General features: G+C 38.0%; 1 protein-coding gene across 2 annotated transcripts in view; it reads left to right on the plus strand.

The window, feature by feature from the left end:
- Positions 1-24,995, plus strand: part of CNTNAP4 (contactin associated protein family member 4) — a 305,669-nt gene that overhangs the window by 224,384 nt on the left and 56,290 nt on the right. The window contains exons 11-14 of one of the 2 annotated variants that reach the window (XM_074953125.1): positions 4,450-4,556; positions 8,983-9,102; positions 16,003-16,200; positions 22,727-22,883. In XM_074953125.1, coding sequence (XP_074809226.1) covers positions 4,450-4,556; positions 8,983-9,102; positions 16,003-16,200; positions 22,727-22,883 — 582 coding nt within the window. The remainder of the gene's footprint in view (positions 1-4,449; positions 4,557-8,982; positions 9,103-16,002; positions 16,201-22,726; positions 22,884-24,995) is intronic. The other variant, XM_074953126.1, reaches the window with a different exon arrangement.

A 24,995-nucleotide genomic window follows, 5' to 3' on the forward strand; every position in this document is an offset into this window, starting at 1 on the left:
AAACTCTGGCTGTCCCTCAAGTTCTTTTGGCCAGAGAGGAGCACCCTTCCTTGCTAGAGCCCTGCTGGCCTGGATACAAGGAGCTGCTGAGCCTTGATTGGCAGTTGTTAGTCCCTCTAGCCCTTGGAGTACCAGGTTTCTGTGGTTTCTAAAATGGCCACTCTGGAGAGTCCTCTCTAGGCAACTTGGAAGTCCCACCTTCTCTGCCCTCTTCTTCTTCTCAGCTCGCTGCTTCTTGGGGCAGGGTCTAGTAGGACCATGGAGCCCCCAGTAATGAGCCATAAAGTCCAAATGCATTCTATCATGGTCAATAACATATAAAGTAGAGGAAAAAATTGGTGCTCATCTCAGTCATTGTGGTACTTTTCTACATCTGCTGAAATTTTCTTAATTCTAGTTTTGATCACCTCTTGCATTCATTATTGCAACTTCTTTCTACACAACCTTGCAAATATCAGCTTTCAAGTCTCCAGCATGTTCAGCATATTGCTACCCACCCTATCCAAGCTCATACCAGGTTAATTTCAGCATCCACTTCAGCATCCTTCATTTCATGTTATCATCCTTTCTTTTGTTTTTTAAACATGGACTTATTCTAACATTATAGACATTATTTCTTTTGACCTCGTTCACATAATCTCATCACCTTTGCTTTATGTAAGTTTATCAGTACTCCAGTTTATTTCTCTCACTAACTCTGTCTCATTTCAAATCCCTGAAGAATATATGCATTCTTCTTTACCTCTCTATATTATTTTGTTTATATCTATTAAAGCAACTTGGATTATACAATTTGTACTGGATTGCATGTTCAATGCATCTATTGTCAAGTATTCTCATGTAAGAATGTTTTCTACATGGTAGGGATGGAAAGTGAGTATGTTCGCCCCAATTTAACAATATCAGCGTGTATCTGTTCCCAATGAAGGATAGCTTCCCCGCAGTTGAAGTCAAGCAAAACATGTCTTTAACTTTTTGGATCTCCCCATATCCTTACTTAGCTGCACATATATGCTAGTCTCTTCCCTTTACTAATTTAACTGTTCCCAGACTGTTTTTTGTCTGGGGAGATCTCAATATCTGTTGTCAGACTTTGACAATAGATCCAATCTGTTCTTGAAGTTTTTTCTCCCCATCATTAAATATTCTGGTATCAGTAAATGTGACTGATTTTCTTCAATATTTCTTATTTCTCATCTGGAAAAGATTTGTAGTAGCATCTGTCCCCATATTCCCCATAGTTGATACAATTGACACTATTCTGGAGTTACTGAGATTTAAATCTGTGTAACAGACAGCAGTAATTGGACTTTTGAATCTAATGGTCTTTTCTGAGGAACGATAGGTTTACACACTTAACTTCTACTAACATAAACACAAGTTATTCTTTGAATATTGATTTCCCAGGATTTCTCCCTTGGAGAAGAATAGATCCCAAAAATAGATCATACTCATTTCTTGTGTGGCCTGATGGTCATTTACTTGGTCCTTAGGCACTTGGCCATGTTTTCTCAGTCTCTGTTTTTTGTTCAATTTTCATTTCATTGTCTATGACTGTTCATTTTTAATATTTTCTTAATATTCATTTTGTACTTATCTTTTTATGCCACTTTCCTACTCATCACTCTTGGCTTGCTCCTTCACGTTTCCCTTTTAATGGTATTACAGGTGTCTGTGTTGCTATATGGCTCATAAAACCCCCTGGATATACAAATATTTCTCTTCAACTATTTCTCCTTAGTGTCCTTTCTCTCTATTGTTCTATCAATTTACTATCGTATTTATTAAATGCTAATTACACACAAATCATCCCACAAATAGCCTTAAAGGACAATATGTCAGTTTAAATGCCTTACGAAGTTACTGCATTCAGTCTCTGAGGAGAGAATGTCAGATGCATCTGTCATAATTACATCCGCCCCTACACAGAGAAGTAAGATGGCCCACAGAGAATTATTGTTGTTGGTATCTTGGCAGCAGAAAATGGAATCAAATGGTTCAAGTGGAGATGTAAGTTCTGGAGCACTAGGAAAGCCGATGAATATACTTTAAGCACAGATGAAGAAAATAAAAATAACACAGGTTTCTATACATGTTCTTTACACCTTTATATCTTTACACATAATTTGCGAACCTAGTAAGTAGAGTGTTCAGGAAAGCTGTCTTTAACACATTACTGGTGTGTAAAATTCTACATTCTTTCTTTGAAAAAGATGTATTTGTGTTCTTGTTCAATGTGTTGTTTTGAAGATTAGCTTTTGATTATCTTCGGTCTATTGCTTTAGTTTTCAAGTTACACATCATCTGTAGATGTCATGCACTTAAAAAGTATACTGCCAAGTACCACATGGCAAATGCCAGATCCGCTCTCTTTCTGGTATTTTTGGAATAAATGATGTGTTTCTTCCTAGAGAGGACTATCGTAAATCTAAATTCAGTAAGGGTTGCAGTGAACTAGATTATTTGTATGGCATTCTTTTGATTTATCTAATGACTACTTTGAATTATGAAACCTGTAATGGAAGGGTGATCTAAAATTCAATGTTAAAAAGTTTTAAGTATAACTTAAGTTGTTTCTAGTTATATTAAACCCGGTTTAAGCATCTTCAACGTCACTTAAGTTTTTGATCTTGTGAAGACTGTTAAAAACATAAATTGAAATGGAAGGGGAGTTAATATAAATGGCAATCATGTTAATCCCTTAAAATCTGCAGATAATGATGTATTTATCAGTAAAGGTGGACACTAAATATTTACTAGGGGAAACAACTGCAGCAGGATAGAGAAAAAAAGTGCTGAATGACAATTATAGAAATGGCTTATGAGTTTGACTGTTAGCATGTGTGTGTGTGTTAGAGCTGACAACTGGTCACATCTATACAGCATTAAAAATCAATAATTATGGTAGCTCTAAATACCTTTACTATCCACATTTGTTCTGCAAGAACAATTCCTTCCAACGACAGCTATTTAGTATAACAATAGGTCAATCTCAAGTATATAAAGATTATTTTTATACCCCAAGTCAGAATTACTCAGAAATTATATTGCAGCTAATTCTGAACCTATCATGCAGTGCTGAGATGCAGAAAACCTATTGTGCAAATGAGGTAGGAGATAAAGCCCAGCTCCTTAGATTGTATTCATAGGTATAACTACCCTGAAATCAGTGGCATTAGATTTATTTACATGGCTCATTTTTTCTCCTCTGGAAATCTCTCCTATCATTTTGTTTCTAGATATGTAGGAAAGATTGGGTTCATGAAGAATTAACAAGTAGTGGAGGTAGGAATCTGAACATTCACATACGGATGAGTACACTGTGGCATTTCTCATGCCCCTAAACTAATACTTTTCTATGTTTATTAAAGGTACTGAAAAATAGTATTCAGATACTCTGAAAGAACTTGTTGAGCTGTCTTTTTTGTTAAAATTATTATTAGTGATTAACCTTATCAGTAAAACTGTCCTATACATTCTGAATAACAATTAAGTAAAATATGAAGTCTCCAACTCGGTATCTTTTTAATTAAGATCGCGGAAAAATATTTTTTATTCTCCTCTCCTCTTGCCCCCAAATCATGTAATAGTTTGTACTTTATACTTAGGGATAGTCATGCAGTTTTCACCATTGAATAGCGATGACCAAATTTTCTTCTTAGTTACACCATTGTAAATCAAAAGTAATTCCACTGAAATAATGGAGTTTTTCCAGATTTTCACTCATGCAACTGAAAGCAGAATTAGCAGTCTGGATTTATCAATAGTTACCTCACTGTAGGCTCTGAGATACTGAAGTGTTTGCCTGTACTTAGACTAGGAAATAACTAAAGTATCTCAGATACTAATGTATGATAACAGTCGATAAATGTTTATTTTCTGATGGTGACCACTACCTGTTCCTATAATTTCCTGAAAAGAGAAGTATTTTATACTTCTCATGGTCATATAAGAGTGACAATGATCCACAGAAGTGCTGTATTGTTATGAAAGATCTTATGAAAGAAAATGCAGCTGTTAAAAAATTTGCCAGCGAATTATCAATGTTAATTTATCATTGGTGTTTCAGTCGGTACCATACTTTCATTGGAGAGCCTTGCCGGCAGCCACAATGAAAATTATACAGGTTTAATTTTTGTTATTGATATGTTTCATATTCTTATTGCATCATTAGCATCCTTAGGAGCAGTCACTAGGTCTAGTGGGGGAAGATAAAGGGGACATTCTTTTTCCCCAACTTTCTTTCAGTCCTGTTGATATCTTCCTGCAATATGGCCACAAGATTTATGTATTTTCATTGCAGGTCTCTCACCCATAAATACAACACCTACCTTTGCACCTTGGTTATCATCTTTGTCATAAAGACCACCTTCAAGCTGTGGTAACTATGGTTACTGTAAATGTCATGTAGTTGTACTAAGGTGACTATGTGTCTTTTTGTCCTTTTAGATGTTTGCCTAATTATTGCGAACATAGTGGTGAATGCACACAGGCCTGGAACAGCTTCTACTGCAACTGTACAAACACAGGTTACACGGGGTCTACTTGCCATTACTGTAAGCCAAAGACACTTTCTTATACTGTTTTAGTTATGAGTTATTTTACTGCTATAAGAAACAATTTTCTTTTAAAAGTCATGTCAGTTTTGTTAATATTCACAAAGGGTTTATAAGAATTGATTCAAGGGAAAAGTCTCAAAATTGTCTAAAGGATTAAGGAGCACAAATCCAATGGGACTTGTGGTCCTAAATCCCTTATGTGTCTTTGAATATTTCTCCTTTAGTTCTGAGATTTCATGATTTACTTATTGAGGACCTGATTCTGATCTCACACTGGTATACGGCCCTGATTTATCAAATCATCTAGGTAGGTACTTAACTTCATCACTATTCAGTGAAGGACTAAGCACATGCTTAACTTTGAAGTCAGTTGGGTTTAGAATATACTTAAATTTCAGCACATGCTTAAGTAATTTTCAAAATCAGGAGTAACTTCAAGGGAGTGACAGTGGGCTAAAACTGGTATATAAGAGAAGGTAATAAGGCCCTGTAAACCCAATCCAGCAAGCACATCACTGACCTTTCACTCATCTGTAGAAGCTTTGCACATCGAATCCTTTCAGGATCAGGCTATATAAGGGAGAACTTCAGAAAATATCAGCATGACCATAAATGTAACTGAATGAGTTTCACACCTATGGTCTGATTCTTGTCTTACTTTCACTAGTTTAATATAACTCCAGTGATTTCCCAGGAGGTGATTTAGATTTACACTGGGATATGTGAGATGAGCATGAAGCCCATTAGTTTTTTTTCCTTATTACTGGGACAGTTTATTAAGGAAAGTCATTAATCTCTGGTTCTCAGCATGTATACTTGAAAAAAATCTGTCTAAAATACCAAAAAGACAATACATTATTATAGCCAAAAGAAAAAATTGTGTGGTTAAAACAAACCCATCTTCACACAATTTATACAATCCCTATAGCACAACAGTCATGACTTTCATAGAGTTTAAGGCCAGAAGGGACCATGTAGTTTGACCTCCTGTAACAGCACAGGCTATCAACAGCACCCACACACTAAACCCAGCAACCGAAATTAGACCAAAGTATTATAGCCCATAGGAGACCTAGACTATTATGGGCCACAGGCACAGAATAGGAGGGACCAAGGTGCACCAGTCCTCAATGCTTTTGCAATGACAGGGAAATGATTAAGTGAGATATACCCAGATAATCCTGACAAGTGAGCCACACTCATATGCTGGAAGGCAAAACCCTGCGAAATTCACTGCCAATCTGACCTGGGAAAAATTCCTCCCCAGCCCCACATATTACAATCAGTTACACCCTGAGCATGTGAGCAAGACCCAGCCAGCCAAGCCAAGTGCTACCTCAAAGCCCTGACCCACACTCCCAGTGTCCCATCTCCAGCCGTGGCCATCCAAAAAGCCTGCCAGAATTCACTGTGTTGGGGAAGAATCTCTTCCTGACCTATGCCTGTGGCCATTTGAAACCCTGAAGCATGAGCTTTAGGAGCATAAGACATAAACCGTAAGTGAGTCCCAGGGCTGTTGAGCCAAGTCTGCTACTGCCACAAACAACCTGGTCATACAGTTGTACTCATAAATTTGTCCATCTCTTTCTCTCTAAAAACAAGTTAAGTTGTTTGCCCTCAAAACTCCTATTGGGAATCATGGAGGGTAGGCTTCTGATCTGTTATGAAAATTTTCAGAATTTGGAAAAACTGCTTGTTGCAATTGAATGCAAAACTTTATAAAGACTACCTACAATTATTACTGTTTCTGTGCCACCTGAACCCTAAAGAGCATGAATTGGTAGCTAGCCTTTCAAGATTTATGGATAAGGTAAAGTTTTGATAGCATGGGAAGAACACTGATGGTACAGACTTTTTCAAAGATCACTGTGAGCTGTTCCTGTTGTATGCTAGTAGAGGACGTCAAGACTAAGCATCATATTTTTTAAATAAATTATCTACTTAATCAATTGATGAAGGGCGTAAAAAAATTGATGGACTCCATCATTCTCTCACTTTTCATCAAGAGCCCAATGGTGTGCGTATAAGGTACATGAAAGTCTTCCTGCTCAATTTTGTAATGTTGAAAAATAGGTATAGTACTTTGTATAAATAATAAGAAAGCACTGTGAAGCATACAGTAGGTATGATATAGTAGTTGCAGCAGTATAACATTCTGTCCCTTTACGTTTGTTTACAGTAGTTTAGTAATGGTTCCAACGGTACAGTCTTATGGTCTGTTCTGTCAATAGTCTCAAAGTTAAGGGCCGTTTCCTTCCCTTATCCTATGAACTACACTCTCATTGACTTCAATGAGAGTTCTGTGCAATTACAGAAAAAAATAATACGGCTGTTCAGTTATTGAATAAACATTGATACTCTTGATGTAATAGGCCTATCAATGAGTTCTTGATCAGTGGCAACACTGTGAAGCATGAGACCATACTCCCAAAATCTGCTTCAGAGGAACTATAATTTTCCATGCTGTCACTACTAGTATAAAATTCAAAATGGATATGATGCTATGTTATTGCATACTGCCTCTATAGTACTTTTATCCTTTTATTTTATACTGAGAATTGATTTAAGGCTCTTTACCCTAAGGAGCTATAATTTGAAACTTGAGAGTGACCTTGACTGTGCCTACTGGATATTCCAGCAGCGGCAAAAATGGTCCATTTAGTAATCTTTACCTAATGAAGATGTTTATTTTCCTTACTTTATAATTCAGTATTATGGACCCAATCCAATGTGACTGATCATATTGTAATCGTCAGCAAAAGAACTGACAAAAATGGCACTCGCCACACCCCAGGTTTTTTGTTTGGGAGGTTTTTCATTAGCTTGAGTGGGAGTTGAATCAGGCCCTGAAAATTGTTATTATATGAAGCAGTTTGGACAGCCTTAAAATTAGTGCTCTCAGACTGTCATACCAAATAGATCTTTATATCACAGAACTACCATCACAATTTACATTGTGGAACCCTACTCGATAGAGGTACAAAAGACCGAATAGACAAGTAGATTGGCCTAACAGTTTTCTATGCCAGTTCAGGGATCAGACATCAGGGAAGCTTACGTTGTTTCTGCCTCTGCTGAACCTGCTCTGTGGATTAACATTAGATTTTTAGCTATCAGTGCTGTCATTCCTAACACTATTCAAGAATGTTACCGTATTTTGTGTAATAATATAGCCAGTTGTAAATCTGAATAAATTGATCTTAAATAGACAAACGTTTTGGATAAAAGCCTCCTTCAGAGTTCATCATTCGTACTGTGTTGTGTTCCCATTTATACAGGAAATTGAGAAAGTGTGTGTTCTTTGTTTTTGTTTGTCTATTCTTTTTAGAAATGTCTTTTTTTTTTAAAGTATCCAGTGTTGCTGCAGCCGTGTTGGTCCCAGCATATTAGCGAAACAAGGTGAGTGAGGTAATATCTCTTATCGGACCCACTTCTGTTGGTGAGAGAGAGACAAGTTTGCATGCTTACAGATAGCTCTTCTTCAGAACTCACAGCTCTCGGGTGCAAGAGCAAAAGCTTGTTTCTCTCATCAACAGAAGTTGGTCCAATAAAAGATATCACCTCATCCACCTTGTCTCTTTGTTTGTTAAGAAAAGTTTGTTTCTGACAAAGTACATTCAAATTTTTAAAAAAGCGGTTAATTGGAGAACTGTACTAGATAGCAGTGGATAATTTAAGAAGGTTTAACTGATGCACTTTAACTGTGCAGTTTTTACCCAGCAATATTACTTTACTTAGTAGTTTGTTTCCATTTAATTATAGAGCTGGATTCAAAAGTCCAGTTTCCACAGGTTTGGTCATATAAAGCCTTTGCAGATCGCTACCTCTTGAACAGTGTAAAATCAATATTACATGGTATTGAAGAGCCAAAATTTTCTCTGTGCTGCTTATTTACTCTTGGACTGCAGACTTTAACAACAAGCTTACCCCGATACTGAAAAAAACAGCGGAAGAAACAAGGTCTTTCCTGCAGCCAAAAGCATGAGTAAAAAATGTCAGGAAATATGTACTTCAGTTGGAACTGCTGGAAATACTAAAGCCCTGTCAAATTATATGGAGATCTGATTAAATTGAAAAGGTTAATGTTCAGTTTCCAAGTTCCTCATAACCTAGCCAGTTGCTAAATATTACTCATTTTGACCATAAAAGATTGGTTTCCATAGCCTTTTGTCCCTCCTTAAGATCCTTAATTTAGGAGGCAAAAGGCAAATCCATAAAAACAACCTTTCAGTTTTTTTTCCCCAGTGAAATTAAATTCTATTTACTGATGCAAATAATAGTAATAATAGTTTTTTACTGTGTGACTTCCCCTGTTTTCTTCACTTTTGAATGCATGTTGTATTGTTCAACTTCCCACATTTTTTCCTTACCCCAAATAAAAGGTAATGCCATTACGTTTGTGATGGAAGATGTTCTTTTACAGCCATCTATGAGCAATCATGTGAAGCCTATAAGCATACAGGGAACACTTCAGGCTTTTATTATATCGATTCAGATGGAAGTGGCCCCTTGGGACCGTTTCTTGTATACTGCAATATGACAGGTGAGATGATAAACTTCCTTAACTCACAGTTGGGTTTGTATGCATGCTCAAAGCAAAGTAGGAAGTTTTGTAGCTAAAGAGTTTAATGTACATGTATACAGCAAAATGAAGGTGACTCCTCAGCTCAGAATATTGGACAAAGAATTAACCAGAGAAATTAGAATAAGTCTCAGACTGTGAAGCTAACACTGGGTTCCTGTTATGTTCTGCATAAATGGGACATATGCCCTATTTGTGGAGCATTTCAGACTAGTTCATTTTCTGCACATTTTGGTTTCATTAAGTTAGATCTTACTTCTCTGTTTAAGAAACTGAGATATAAGTGATTTTTTGGAAGAAAACTATTGAATTTTTCCCCCCTACCCTTATGAAAGATTGTAATTCAGAGTTGACCTTCACTTGGTGGGAAGAATACTGATATTAAACCTTCTCTTTAAAATTGTGTATTACTTGTCATTGTTTTGGGTAGTTTAACTAATTGGACTCATATAGTCTCATTTTCAAAATAAGCCTTATTTTTTCCACCCTGTTATTTGCATCCCCAATGAGTGGAGTATCAGTAAGGTATTTAGACCTCCAATTGATCTTAACTGTGCCTACTGGTATGTGTGCCTGCAATTAACCATAGATTGTAGATGCTGAATTAGTTTAAAATCTAATATTCTTTTCATTTTTATGCTGTGTTCTTTTAGTTTTAATTAGTTTTACTTTTGTTTATGGTTATTTTCTAGCAATTCTCACTTTAAAGTTTTTCCAGCACTATCCCAATATTCCAGTGTTAGGGTTACAAGCATTTCAGGGTAACTTTTTTTTTAAAAAAATTAACCCTTTATTTTGGAAACAATAGGAAAAATTAATAGAAACATTTCTTTTGGTTTGATGAGTTATAACAATATATTTTTATATAACCTACATTTTAAAGCAGTTTACATGGGCAACTTTATTTCTGGTACTTTTGAAACTTTGAGTGCTTGATTTTTCAACCATACTAATATTCGTTGAACATAGTTGGGTTTTTTTATATGTAACATAGTTACATTGAAGGGAAATAAAGAGATATTTTACTGATCTGTAATAATCTTGTTTATTTCTTGAAGGACTGATAGAAGTCTACCTCTAATCAAAGCCACTCGCTGAGGTTTTCAAAACAGTGTAGGGGGCTTTACATATATCTTCCATCAAAATAATGGAAGGTGAATGTGAAACTTCTTTTGATCTTAGTGCAGCCAGGATTTAGATAACACTGGAAATCTCAACCACTAACTCTGCCTGAAAAAAAACAAAGACTTTTTGAGAAAGCAGTCTGACTGATAATGGTAACATACTTTGGATTAGCAATTAGTGAGATCACCAATATAACTATCTGGCCCCTAAAAAGAGAGATCAGAGAGTACTAGCTACATTGTTAATTAATATGAGGTTGAACCAAAGAAGAAGCTTATGGTAGAAAGACTCCCGTGTCCTTAAACAGTATCAGGAGGAAGCTAACTCTCTGAGGTACAGCTTAGTGTCTGATTTATCCTTACTTGTGTATCCATGAACAGCTGCTAGTGCTTCTATCAGTCACTCTTTATTCAACACATTAAGCAAATCTCATTGATCAGTTCTTCATCTACAGATGCAGCCTGACAGGCTGAATCTACTATATTTGTCTTCTTCCCAGTTTCCTCATGACTGGTATTCCCTTTTCCCACCAGAGGCCGTGAAGGCAGATGCCCACATTTCTTGCAGTGCTGCCTTGTTATTGACATTCATGTGGCTTTATTCTTTGGCAGCTGGGAGGGAGGTTCCTTTCCCTCTCTTGTTCTTAGAGGTCAATTTCAAAATCATAAGCCTTGGGTCCAAAGAACCAATCAAGATGACAAAAAAATTTTCAGAAATATTGTTCTTTTAGTTTCGCCCCTTCTGAGGGTGTAGAAGTAGAGTAACAGCTGCCTTGTTTCTCTCTTATTCTTTCCATTTGCTATGAGCTGTGTAGAAAAAATAGCTCTGAACTTGCTCTCACTTTTAGCTCCCTGTTTCCCAACAGCACTAGTGTGAATCCTTTCTTCTAGCAAAACATTTACAAGTATTGGTAATAAATCTGAATACATAGATTAATTTAAGTTCAATATTTGTTAATAGGCATCTGGATGCTTTCCATAGGCTTTTTGCTACATGCTTATCCTCTAGGTGATTACTAGTTCTTTTCTTATTCTAAATTTCCCTTTAGTGTCAGTCAGACCCAGTTTTCAAGAAATACAGGAAATAAACTACAGGGGGCACAGGTCTGCAGAACTGTTAGAGTTCGAAGGAAAATATTGATTAAAGCCCAAGGAGAATTGAAGCCTACAAATATATTCAGTGTGAACAAAATGGTTAAGACTACAGCAGTGAGCTCTTACAGAAGATGCAAAGCCAGCAAGGACAGAGGGCGATTCACATTTCCAATGTCTACTAGAATTAAGTTGGGTATAAAGTCCCAACAGTATGCTGAACCACTGATTCTGAATTTGACTCAACTGACACAAATCAGATTTAAGAAGCAACCAGCTCACTGAGCTTTGTTCTCAAAAAAATATTAGATATTTGAGTTAGATTGTACAGACCTTAATAGGACCAGCTGAGGGTACAATCCCAGTCCATCTCTCCCCAGTGCACAGAAGGGAATGTGCAAGCTGCGTCGTTCTATAGATGGAACAGTGTGCTGACTTACCTCCAGCCCTTTTAAAGCAATTTACCATTCCTAGGGGAACATGAAGGAGGGAGTCTGCATTCCACAAGCACAGTGATTGCTATTGTCCTTAACATTTGTGTGGTTATATAAAGCTTTCTCTCCTGGTCACCTGTGCTACAGTCATGACCAGTCGGAATCTTTGTGTTCCTTGTGTTTTGTTAGTGTGGCTGAAGATTGTCTTTTATAACTACCGAAAGCACAAGCAAACCAGAGCATTACTCTGTTGCCACTGGTAGATTATAAAAGATATGATTTTATTATATCTATTTTGTAACATTAAGGTTATTTAATTTATTTGCTGCAACTTTTACCATGTATTTTACAATTTTGAAGTAGAACTGCCACAACTGTTGTGAAACCAGAGATCAGTCTTACAGTGATTAATGTAAGAATATTTATCAATAGAAATATTCTTGAAATGTTCTTGATGTTCCTGATTTGTCCCTTTTGTACAATAGAGGGGTGCAAGTTGGAAAGAGTCCATATTATAGGAAAAAGTTGCATGTCTTACATTTACAGGAACATACATGTGTCACTCGGTGGACATGCAGTACATCATGTACCAATAGATGGCTTGAAATCAATACAGATATATCCTTACTACCATTTTTTTCCAGTATGATGATATTGAAAGGCATTTTTCAGAATGATCATCTGGAGTTTTCTTGCTAGTAAATTATACAAGACTCTATCAACTGACATAACAACACATAAGATACAAGCAATTTTAGCAATATTTTTGGAAATAATATTTTGGTAATATTTGCATTCCTCTTGTCTCAACTAATCGTAGACCCTTTCTTAAATACCTTGTGATCTGGGGTCTTTACAGAAAGTATGACCTCAGATCAATCCAGGTGACATAAGATTACTTATGGCTTTTATAGTGTATTGTTATTGTAGTTCTTTTTATTGAGGAAGTATCCAAAGTTTCCAGTTAGAATTGAGGGCCACCTGTTATACCAGGCACTATATAAACACACAGGAAGGCAAAATCTCTGTCTTGAAAGTCTTACAATCAAATTTACAAACCAAATCAGTTTAATGGGCTAGATCATTCCATTTAATTGCAATCTATATTAAGGTGCTGTTGTGATCCACATTTGCCTATGGGGACTTCCAGGAGTCATTCTCTCTGGAAAGCATTTGAACTAAAGATGGGCCTCATCTGGAAAACTGGATAAAAACCTCCTTCAATTTAGGGGCTGCTCAGATTGGATCCATGTCTAAATTCCCCTGCTCACATCCAAGGATAGCTATAAAAAATTATTTTCAAGGCCAAGAGAACACTAGTATATACTCAGTCAGCACCTGATTATTATATACCTAATACATTTGAATGAAGATGACTTTTCATTAATAAAAAATAGATGTGCCTCCTTTAAGCATTTATAGAAAGTGCAACAATATAAGACAAGGGAAGATATTGTTCGAATAGTACAGGCCTATCTGAAGATTATTTTCCTCTTACCTTCAAAAAAAATTTCTTGTAGCTTCCACATCCACTTGCTTTAACTATCCCTTTTCTTGAGAAAATGTTGAGTTATTAGAATCTAATGGTACATGCATCTTAGTGCCTCTGTCATAAATATAAAGGGAAGGGTAAACCCCTTTGAAATCCCTCCTGGCCAGGGGAAAGCTCCTCTCACCTGTAAAGGGTTAAGAAGCTAAAGGTAACCTTGCTGGCACCTGACCAAAATGACCAATGAGGAGACAAGATACTTTCAAAAGCTGGGAGGAGGGAGAGAAACAAAGGGTATGCGTGTCTGTCTATATTCTGTCTTTGCTGGGAATAGACCAGGAATGGAGTCTTAGAACTTTTAGTAAGTAATCTAGCTAGGTACGTGTTAGATTATGATTTCTTTAAATGGCTGAGAAAAGAATTGTGCTGAATAGAATAACTATTTCTGTCTGTGTATCTTTTTTGTAACTTAAGGTTTTGCCTAGAGGGGTTCTCTATGTTTTGAATCTAATTACCCTGTAAGGTATCTACCATCCTGATTTTACAGGGGGGATTTCTTTATCTCTATTTACTTCTATTTTTATTAAAAGTCTTCTTGTAAGAAAACTGAATGCTTTTTCATTGTTCTCAGATCCAAGGGTTTGGGTCTGTGGTCACCTATGCAAATTGGTGAGGTTTTTATCCAACATTTCCCAGGAAAGGGGGTTGCAAGCGTTGGGAGGATTGTTCATTGTTCTTAAGATCCAAGGGTCTGGGTCTGTAGTCACCTAGGCAAATTGGTGAGGCTTTTTACCAAACCTTGTCCAGGAAGTGGGGTGCAAGGTTTTGGGAAGTATTTTGGGGGGAAAGACGTGTCCAAACAACTCTTCCCCAGTAACCAGTATTAGTTTGGTGGTGGTAGCGGCCAATCCAAGGACAAAGGGTGGAATATTTTGTACCTTGGGGAAGTTTTGACCTAAGCTGGTAAAGATAAGCTTAGGAGGTTTTTCATGCAGGTCCCCACATCTGTACCCTAGAGTTCAGAGTGGGGGAGGAACCTTGACAGCCTCATACTAAAAGTGGCTAGCTAATATGAACTGTACAGGCATGTCACTTTTCTTTCACCGGAAGCATAGAACTAGATGACAAAAATGGCATAACTGATCAGCTTAGGCCCTTCTCAGTACTCTTCAAGGTGTTTCCTTTACTAAATTGAGAGAATTCATATCAGAGGAGGGTGCAGAGGATGGATGAATGTGTAGAAACAACAATCAGCATAAATTCCAATTAAATTTAAAAACTGAACTAGTATGTATGTTGAACGTAAGAAAATGTATGCTCAAAGTATAGCATCCAAAGTTCAGGATGTGGGTATTCAAAAAACTGGATTTCCTACACTGGCAGAGAAGGGAGCTAGATGAGCTAATAGTTCTTTTTCATCTCTAATTGCTATGATTCTTTGCTCATATGAAGTCAGGTCCTGGAGCTATAAATAATGTGCAAGTAAAAAGGCTGTGTTGTGTGTGGTACCACTGCTCATTCCCTTTCATTGCTTCTGGCTCTCCAGTCACTCTACCTCCTTTGTGAAACTGTGCAGAGTCCTGCATAAGATACATTATAATTTATCCAGTTCAGGTATTTTGGCTACAAACCCCCTTGAATTTAGGGGATGTTGGAATTCAGATCCATGTCTAAACTCCCCTGCTCTGATACATGGTTAGTTATATCAAATTACTTTAAAGGTCTTTGGGTTCTTTCATTCCAATGTGAGAAGGCAGAATTGGCACTATGGTTTGGAACCCTACCTTCCTTAACCGCCAAAATTACCATTCCATTGTGAGTGCTATAGAGATTGTAAACTGTCTGGGGCAGAGACTCTCTTTTTGTTTTGTGTTTGTATAGAACCTAATACAATGAGGTCCTGGTTCATGAACATAATAATAATAATAATAATTATTATTTTATTAAATAAATACATATTTTTTATTTTACTTAAGGTTCTACATTTATTCTCCCAATAAATGTCAGGAAAGAAAGACATTTTGTGTTTTAAAAACAGCCCCAATACATATCATACATTTGTGTAGATAATAGAGATGATATCTTACTTGCAATCACACATGTCAGAAATTATAGTGATCATTTGAATTTGGGGTGGCTGGAAGCACCTGTCTTCCTCTCTGCTTCACAATAAATACAACACCTAGATTTATTCAGTTTGTCCATTGTTGTTTCTGGTATTGGTTTTTTGTATAGGGCAGTGGAAAGGTGAGTTTTGGCCATTGCTATAAATTCTCCAAGACAAAATCAATTAATTCAAAAGAATAGTGTGAAATGTTGTGCAGATAATGAAAGCCTGGATATAACTTGGTCTCCATTTATAAACAAGGTATACCTTGGAGAAATAACAATAGGAAAAGTCTATTACACTTCAGCTTAGGGTCTGTGTATTGTTTGGAAAATAGATATTTGGTTCTCTTCATCTAGTCTTTCCTTGACTGGTAATTGTGCAGGACTGAATGCACAGTACAGAAGTTTCAAAAAAAGGAACATTGATATCCTATCAAGTGTATTCAATTGCAGAATGTTTTACTCAGACATTTTGTGTTCCTATTCACATCCATAAAAGGACAGGAAAACTCACCTTAATCCCAGGTGTACCTCACTACACATTTTATTTCCATTGCTAACTTTTGCAGCTATTTTACATTCTGCATTACTTTTTCCCTCCTTGTTTTGTAAGATACGACTTGGACAATTATACAGCACAACAATACGGACTTAACCAGAGTCAAAAATGCTAATCGAGAGAACCCACATACTGTGTTCTTCAAGTACACTGCCACCCTAGAACAGCTTCAGGCTACAATTAACTATGCAGAACACTGTGAACAGGAGCTTGCTTACCACTGCAAAAAGTCAAGGCTTTTAAATAAGCAAGGTAAGAAAAGCAGACAAATCTTATTATGTTTCATGATACTATAGATATTTAATTTTGCCAAGGTTATGGCATTTTCCACTGTAGTTTGTAAATTCCTTAAATATCTAGCAAACAAATCCCAAATCTACAAGTTGTAGAGTGGGATTTGAGCCAGAAAGAAAAAAAAAAAAAGGTCAGTTCATAATGAGCTTCATTCAAAGCATTAACTACTTTCAAAACCAATGTCTTCCTTCAACCTACAATTTAAAAGAAATTATAACAAAGCCTTTCCTGGCTTGCCTCCAGGGGATTTTTAGATTTTAGTCAAAAAATGGTTAAATATTGGGCAAAAATTTGGTAAAAGGAGCACAATTTGGTAAAAGGAGTGAACAGTGTGCCGTTGTTTCCAAGAAGGCCAATGGCATTTTGGGATGTATAAGTAGGGGCATTGCCAGCAGATTGAGGAACGTGATCCGTCCCCTCTATTCGACATTGGTGAGGCCTCATCTGGGGTACTGTGTCCAGTTTTGGGCCCCACACAACAAGAAGGATGTGGAAAAATTGGAAAGAGTCCAGCGGAGGGCAACAAAAATGATTAGGGGGCTGGAACACATGACTTATGAGGAGAGGCTGAGGGAACTGGGATTGTTTAGTCTGCGGAAGAGAAGAATGAGGGGGGATTTGATAGCTGCTTTCAACTACCTGAAAGGGGGTTCCAAAGAGGATGGCTCTAGACTGTTCTCAGTGGTAGCAGATGACAGAACAAGGAGTAATGGTCTCAAGTTGCAGTGGGGGAGGTTTAAGTTGGATATTAGGAAAAACTTTTTCACTAGGAGGGTGGTGAAACACTGGAATGCGTTACCTAGGGAGGTGGTGGAATCTCCTTCCTTCGAAGTTTTTAAGGTCAGGCTTGACAAAGCCCTGGCTGGGATGATTTAGTTGGGGATTGGTCCTGCTTTGAGCAGGGCGTTGGACTAGATGACTTCCTGAGGTCCCTTCTAACCCTGATATTCTATGATTCTGTGAATACACTGCATAAATGTTAGCTGAACTCTTTCAGATACTATGCATCATGTAGTGGTTGAATTTGCAAATGGCATGAGGTAAAGTATCACAGACATTAATATGCCAGTGTCAAAAATACACAAGCACAGAAGAGACCTAAAGTAAAATGCTGAAAAGATAGGAAAAAAGTTATTGTTTTATGAAGAAAATGACAGGGCCTTCTGATGTAGTTAAAGAAATCTTAACAAAATATCATAACTAGACTGTCGTGTTCAAGTCTTATTTTAATTCTCACTGGGTAGAGTGCAATCCATTGAGTTGATTTTAATTTTGAAAATGTATTCTAAATTTTAAAAAATAACTTGAAAAGAAAGATTATATTCGTTCTTCCTTTGTTGATAGGTAGATGTTGCAAATCAAGCCTCAATTGTCTCCTCTGTCACAAAAATCTGTGAGAGGCGAATAGTCCACTAGAAATTCCAAGATTCTTGTCACAGACTTCACTTGCCATTCTCCTATCAAGGGATTTAGTGGTGCTACAGCAGAAAACTGGTCATTCCTCCATGATCTATGAGCTCTACTTTTCTGAGCAGAATGGCTGTCAAGAGCTAAGCAGATATTAGCTCTCTTCTCTGCATCCTACCCTCCTTTCAAAGAGGTTATGGAATGCAATGAATTTCTGCTGAGAGTAGCATTAACTCTAAGGAGAATTGCTGCTCAGAAATCTACCAGGCCTACAGGTGAGCCTACTGCATAAAGTGTTGCTTCCCTGACATTACCTCTCCCTCCATCCCAAACCCCTTTCTGACATACAGAGCGCCAACTCCATGGTATACAGGCATGTGACTCACAATATGCTTGATATGAATACTACGACAGTGATCACCAGGGAGTACACGACAAAGAAGTTACATATCTTAACTCAGAATCTTTTCTTGACCAAAGTACCCAAAAGGTGCCCCTCTCTTCACACACATGCATAATTCCCACTGACTTCAGGGGGAATAAATCATATTAAAGGATTGAATGCAGGATCATGCACAATTAGATTTCCCAAATGTCTGACTTAAATTTCAGTTACAATTGCTAGGATTAATACAGTCATTTCAGAACTGACAATTTTAAGGCGACTGTGAGAGATGAAAGGGTTTGCTAGACACATTTGCTGAGCAAAAATGCAAGACTGTATGACAGGTACAGAAGGGAAAAAGAACAATCCCACTGAGACTGAGATATTAGTATTCAGGGTTGGTGAGGGTTACATATATATGTTTTATCAACAAGTTCATGCAGTGAAAACATTGGTCATATTAAACCTTGTCTCATTTTGAATCTTTTCATGCTAGAAGTAGTAAAACTCAGTGACAAAGTGTTTTGAAAAATTTGTAGGGCATTTTAAAATCAGTTGTAACAGTGCTAACAAGAGCAGTATTAGATAAAGTTTCTGCACAATGCACTTTCACTCTATTCTGGAAAGGACATTTCTACAGGTGAGAGAGTAGGTCAGCCTCCAAGTCCATTCAGGCTTTGGTTTCAGTGCTGAGGTACCAGTTGTCAAAGTTGTTTTTTGTGATGTAGACACGAGTGATGAACTAACAGCTTCCATAAAAATGAGCATCAATTTGTACTTCACCCTTCCTTAAAACCAACCCAAACCCAACTTTTTATTATTTTTTAAGGGTTATGTTAACTTTTCCTCCCCTCAGTTCTGCATTCACTGTTTTTATTTCTGATCTCCTGGGAAACAGAAAGTAACAGAAATATAGTGAGGAGGCCTGTTGTCTAGGGCCCAGATCTTCATATCAGCCTGAGCTGAACTCAGAGAAGCGTGGGGAGAGTGAAACTAAATCACAAGCTCTCTGTGTAACTCAGGGATGGTCAGCATATAAATTGCTCCAACTATGTACTCTCTAGCAGAAGGCAGACAGATGGTGGGCTAAGGACTTATCTCTAGACCTATACAGTCTAGTTTTGTGGACACACAAGATTTGGATAGATCAAATAAGCATATAAACTTTTACATGCTTATCCTAAATAAACTCTGCATCTTTTGAGTTGTGCATATTACTAGTGATAAAGAATTAGAATTAGTGACCATAAAGAATTAGAAATGAGACCATGCTAACCGAGGCGGAGCCAGACTCTTTTTGGCAGGGAGAGGGCTGAGGCCTCTAGTGTTCTCTTGGCCTTGAAAGTAATTTTTTATAGCTATCCTTGGATGTGAGCAGGGGAATTTAGACTTGGATCCAATCTGAGCAGCCCCTAAATTGAAGGAGGTCAGTCAGGCCGCTGTGGGGAGCCCTAGATCCTCCGCCTGCCCTGGGCAGCACACCCCGGTGAGCAAAGACACAGGTCAGGGGCTGTTCTCCGACAACCCTGTCCCGCACCCAGGCTTACTCCTGTGCTGCTACAGGAGCTGGGTGTCTGGCCAACAGCCACTGCTTTCTCCACTCTGCCTTCACGTACAGAGAGCGGCAGCTGCTACCAGGGGATTATGCGGGGAAGCGGGAGGGGAAAAGCAAACCAACACTGCCCCTGATGCTGACTTTAGAACTCCAACAAAGTTCAGGGATGTTCACAGTTTTGTGCAGACTTTTACAGATATAGGGGAGAGCGGCAAAATGTATATTTAGAACCAGGATCAGATTTCAAAACTTACAAAGTTCAGAGGACTTTGGACTCTATGATTTTGTTTAGAGACTGTCTAAACAAAGACTGTCTACTAATTTAATATGTCACCAACCTGCTTCCAAGTGTTGGCGTGTCTCTAAAGATACCATCAGCCAGGATTTCCACTCCTGAATGTCAGCTCGCTAGTGAAAGACAGGCAGAACTCCCCAAACTCTTGAAGAGTTTGGTCCCTAAGGACTGTGGTAGCAGGATGGAGCACAAGTCAGTCACCACATTGGTATGTGACCATCCTCCTCAGACTAACCACTGCCTTTTGAAACTTCCAATGAGTTTCTTGTTGGCTACAGTCAACAAAGAAGTTCCTTGTAGGGCTATATTTGCTCTGGTAGCCATTTGGCTTTTTATTCCCAGGATTCTTATCCACAGAGGACTCCTCTGATGTCATGTATGCTTCCAATGCAGAACAGCACAAGGATAATGACTCTTGCAGGAGGATCATACATTCCCCAAGTGTTTAGAATGTATGTTGAGAAGGGAAGAAGAATACTATAGCAAACTGAAAATACAGGAAGAAAAGGAGTACTTGTGGCACCTTAGAGACTAACAAATTTATTTGAGCATAGGCTTTCGTGTAGCTCACAAAAGCTTATGCTCAAATAAATCTGTTAGTCTCTAAGGTGCCACAAGTACTCCTTTTCTTTTTGCGAATACAGACTAACACGGCTGCTACTCTGAAACCTGAAAATACAGGGTGAAGTTTTAGGAAGGCAAAATTCAGCCAACCTGAAAGCAATTTTAGCATGTATCTTCTCAAATTAGCTATTTTATTGCACTCTGAATACGATTTTGCAAGATCTTCTTCATCAAACATTGTCCTATTTAAGACCATAACTGTTCAATCGCTGATTGAATGCATTTTGTGTGTGCATTTCCTTGGATCATTAGAATTACCAAATAAAAGAATTCAGTCACATATGGCTAACTACTATACCATTCTTGACATTTAAACAAAATCCAAATAACATCGTGCAGAAGAATATAGCTTGTTCTCTTTAATTGGACAATATGAACACAGTACAAGATAAGGCTTTGAAATTCAAATAAGTACATTATCAAATTGACCACATAATTTTATCCTTTTCACTACTGTGATCCGTAATCTCTACTGGGCATGTCTGACAAGTGCAGCATTTGATGTTAGTTATGTGAAATAATTTTGGGACATGTAGTATAAAAAGTAATTTTTATTGGAACAATTCTTAGGAATGCATTGCACTCAGTCTTCCGTATGCAGAGCATATAAATGATTCCAGTGAAGAATTGCTATGCTAATAATTTTATGTGTTCATTTTGAAGAAGCTGCATCAAATCCCTTTTTCTCCCATTTTGTTTAGCAATATTCACTGCCAGAGCAGAGCTAGCTAATCACTATGATCCTTTAGTAGTTATACTGCTCTCACGCTAGTATGCAAACAAATGTGTTAGGATTGCTTTTAAAGATAGTCCAGTGTCTCCAGTTAAAGAGCAGGAACATTCACTCCCAACTACAGGACCAGAGTTTCTGAGCAGTTGAAACAGGAGAAATATCTTGGTTATATATATGTATGTTTTGTTTTGTTTATTTTTTAAAGTGCTGCCTCATAAAGAATTTATTAACCTTCTCTAGCTTTTCTTCCCTCTGTGATGGGCTGCAAACACAGATACTGATGCTAGACATTGATACCACTGAGCATGTCTGACTTTTCTAGGAACTGTTCTGACTGTTTTTAGGCCTGCTGGGCTGGCAGTTGTGTGGTAATGAATTCAGTCAATATGTTTACGAGCTGAGAGATTGTAAGCATAACAGAGGTCTTCTCTAACAGTGAGTTATAATAAGTCATGGCAGTTACAAGTAAGATTGAAGCTGGGTTAAGTGCCAGCCTCTGGGTGTGGGCCCACTGCTGAAAACTTGAGAGCTTCAACAATACACAAACCAAGTGCCTCTATGAGGCACCATACCATTTGACAGCACTTGTTTCCTCTCACGCCCTGACTTTGCAGTCATTTCATCTTTCACCTTTCTTCACTCTCATTTAAGATGGATTACCGTCATGCTTCATATCCGTTAGCAATTATCTTTTTCTGTATATTTTGTGGTTTTACTGCTCTGGTTACTTGGCAGCATCTTTAAACCTAATGTGCAGTACTGCAGAATTAAGAAGACATCCAGCTCTATCATTTTACTATAATCAATGCTGAATGGGTGCATTGCACAGAGATATAGTAGGCTCTGAGAAACTTTGCTGTTAGTCACTGGATACATCACCTGGGTTATGTAGCACAACCATTAACATGATTTCTACAGACTCAGACTACATAAATTCTGCAGCTGTTGTGTGTGATCTAACTCATGACTACTGACATTTCTGATTCTCACCACACAGTAGTACTAAGCCAGATGCTTAATATGCAGCAAAGGTGTGTTTAGTATTCTCAGTAATGAAATGAATCCTTTTATAATGCTTTTTACTCTTCTCATTTCCTCACTGGTATTTCCATGATCTCAAATTGATCTTTGCCTCAGAGTATAAATTAACTTGATTTTTAGGGTGACGGCATCTCTTTTTTCATGTGCTATTTTAAAAGAAAGTACATAAATGGACTGCTTAAGATAAATTATTCTAATATCATGCCTGACTGAGCAAGGACTACCAGATCTCTTTTCCACTAATATAAGCAAAAAGCTGTGACTATCATTTAATCCCTGATAATGAAATATTAAAATGAATAATTGGTTAGCATTTTTAAAGAAATGTGGTCATTTTTTAAAATTGTTTTTTTCCATAATGCTTGTAAATTTGTTTGGGTGAGGGAAATTGGGAGAAGCAGGAACTGGGATCAGATATTAATTTTCCTCTAATGTGTCTTTTAGATGGGATTCCATTGAGCTGGTGGGTTGGAAGAACCAATGAAACACAAACTTACTGGGGAGGATCCTTGCCTGATGTTCAGAAATGTGCTTGTGGATTAGAGGGGAGCTGCATTGATTCCCAGCGTTACTGCAACTGCGATGCTGACAGAAATGAATGGTGATTTTTGTATTGTTTGCTTGTGCTCAATTCTTTGCTGTTGAAAAACAAACTCAAAAATTATATAGGATTTAGCAGCTATGAACAAGCAGTGCTATTAGGAACAAAAACATACAAGCCTGCAACATATGCTGCTACCCCCAGTTCAAAATAAGATTTCTCACCATAATTAGCTAAATTAAGGGGTAAATATATAATATTTTGCTGTGATTTCTTGTATTTAGTTGCTATTTGAGGATGATATATTTTTATATTTAGACTGTCCAATTTTCAGTAAATTGCTTGTTTTGCCAGTGGTTACAGGCTTACATTTGGTATGTATTTCAGTCATTAAAATATTGAAGCTAATCGGATTTAAACTATGTTTTAGTTGAGCAAAGCATTCATTTCACATCTTTAAGGTTTTTTATTATCCTTTTTCTTTATGCCTTTGAGTTTAATAATGTTCTTTAATAGACTCAACGAGATTCTTTATCTAAGAATTTAGAGGGTAAAATCCTGGCCTCATTGCAGTCAATGGGAATTTTGCAATTGACTTCAGCAGAGCAGGGATTTCACAGACTTCTGACTAGCTCAGCAGGCTACAGCTGAACTCTACTGATATTTCCCATTTGCAAAACTCAGATCCTCATCTAAACTCTGTAGTCACCTTGCATCATTTATCATAGTTCAAATACGGTACAAATTAGATACGAGCTGAAGCCATGAAGCTAGATCTGAATCAGAGTTGAGACTTCTCCAAAGTTTGTGGTAGGGGGTTGGATTTAGTGTTCTGTTTCAGTAACAACTCTAGTCCATTTTAGTTAGTTATTTACAGAAGTTAGGAAAATTTAAATGAAAAAAATTCCACTTAATGGAACTTCTTAAGTATGTTTAATCTGTACAAAACACATGTACTGAGCAGGCAATGCATGCACAGATTTGTGTTATAGTTACGCTTGTGTCAGTGGTGTGTGAATATTTACATTCTTGCTGAAGTCTTCATGCTTTTCACACATTTGGGAGTCTGTAGTGGACCATGATGTTTGGCCAAGCAACCAGTGGGTCCTACTCAATTCAATGACAGCTTCTTGTTACCCAGCATATTTTAAAATGAAGCCACTTATTTAGATATCTAATATGGATTTAGGAGCTTAACTTTAGGCACTCAATTTTGAAAATCTTGGCCTAAACATATTATTGCTAAGGCCTTTTGTGTTACAGCATTTTTACAGTTAGACAGAACAAGATTTTCAAAAATTACTAGTGAATTTGAGGTCTTCAATTTTTGGTTCCCAGACTGAGACATCTTAAAGAGGCCTCATTTTCAGAAGTGCCACCCTCTGAGATTCCATCCTGTTGATGGTGTCTGAAGTCAACCAGCTAAAATCTGAGGCATCCAAAATCACTAGTCACTTCTGAATATCCTGGCCAAAATGTTCATGTTAGGAAGGGAAATACACTAAAGAAAATTTCAAAAAACATCAGTTTTGTGGAGTTCTATGAATGAGGTATGATAAATATTCTGAACTTAGAAGTCCTATCTTGCTCCAGAACAGTGGGAAGTTCCCCCTGGGGTGCCACCTGGAACTGAGGTAAACACTGAGCCCTCTGACCCACCAACCTGGCTCCTTTTCAAGCTCTCCAGCCTGCACTTTCACCAGCATTCACCCAGGTAGTGACCTAAGTAACCTGTAAGCTGTGCGGCCCCGCAGCAGCCTATTTAGTGCCGCGCAGGTGCTTAGGGAACCCACCCGGGGACCTGTCATAGCAGGGGGAGGTGCCCCACCCAGCCTGGCTCCCAACCTGCCATGGGAGGGGTGCCTCTCCCTCAACCCCAACTCACCCTGCAGCCCAGACCTGTCGTGGCCAGAGTGGCCCCGGACCCAGCTGTGGCCAGATTGGGCCCAGGTGTGCCAGGTTGGCCCCAGGCGTGGGGGCCAGCCCAACCCCACTGCTGCAGCCCAGCCCAACCCCAGAGTGGCCCGGCCCCAGGCGTGGCCTGGTAGGCCCTCCCCCGACCTGGACCTGCTGGGGCCAGGGGAGGGGCACCTATCCTGCAGCCCCAGCCCCAGAGCTCCCGCAGCGGGGACAGGTGCCTCCCCCCCAAGCCCAGGTGCTGCTGCAGGAAGA

The sequence above is a fragment of the Natator depressus genome, chromosome 5 (assembly GCF_965152275.1).
Source record: "Natator depressus isolate rNatDep1 chromosome 5, rNatDep2.hap1, whole genome shotgun sequence".
NCBI lineage: Eukaryota > Metazoa > Chordata > Testudines > Cheloniidae > Natator > Natator depressus.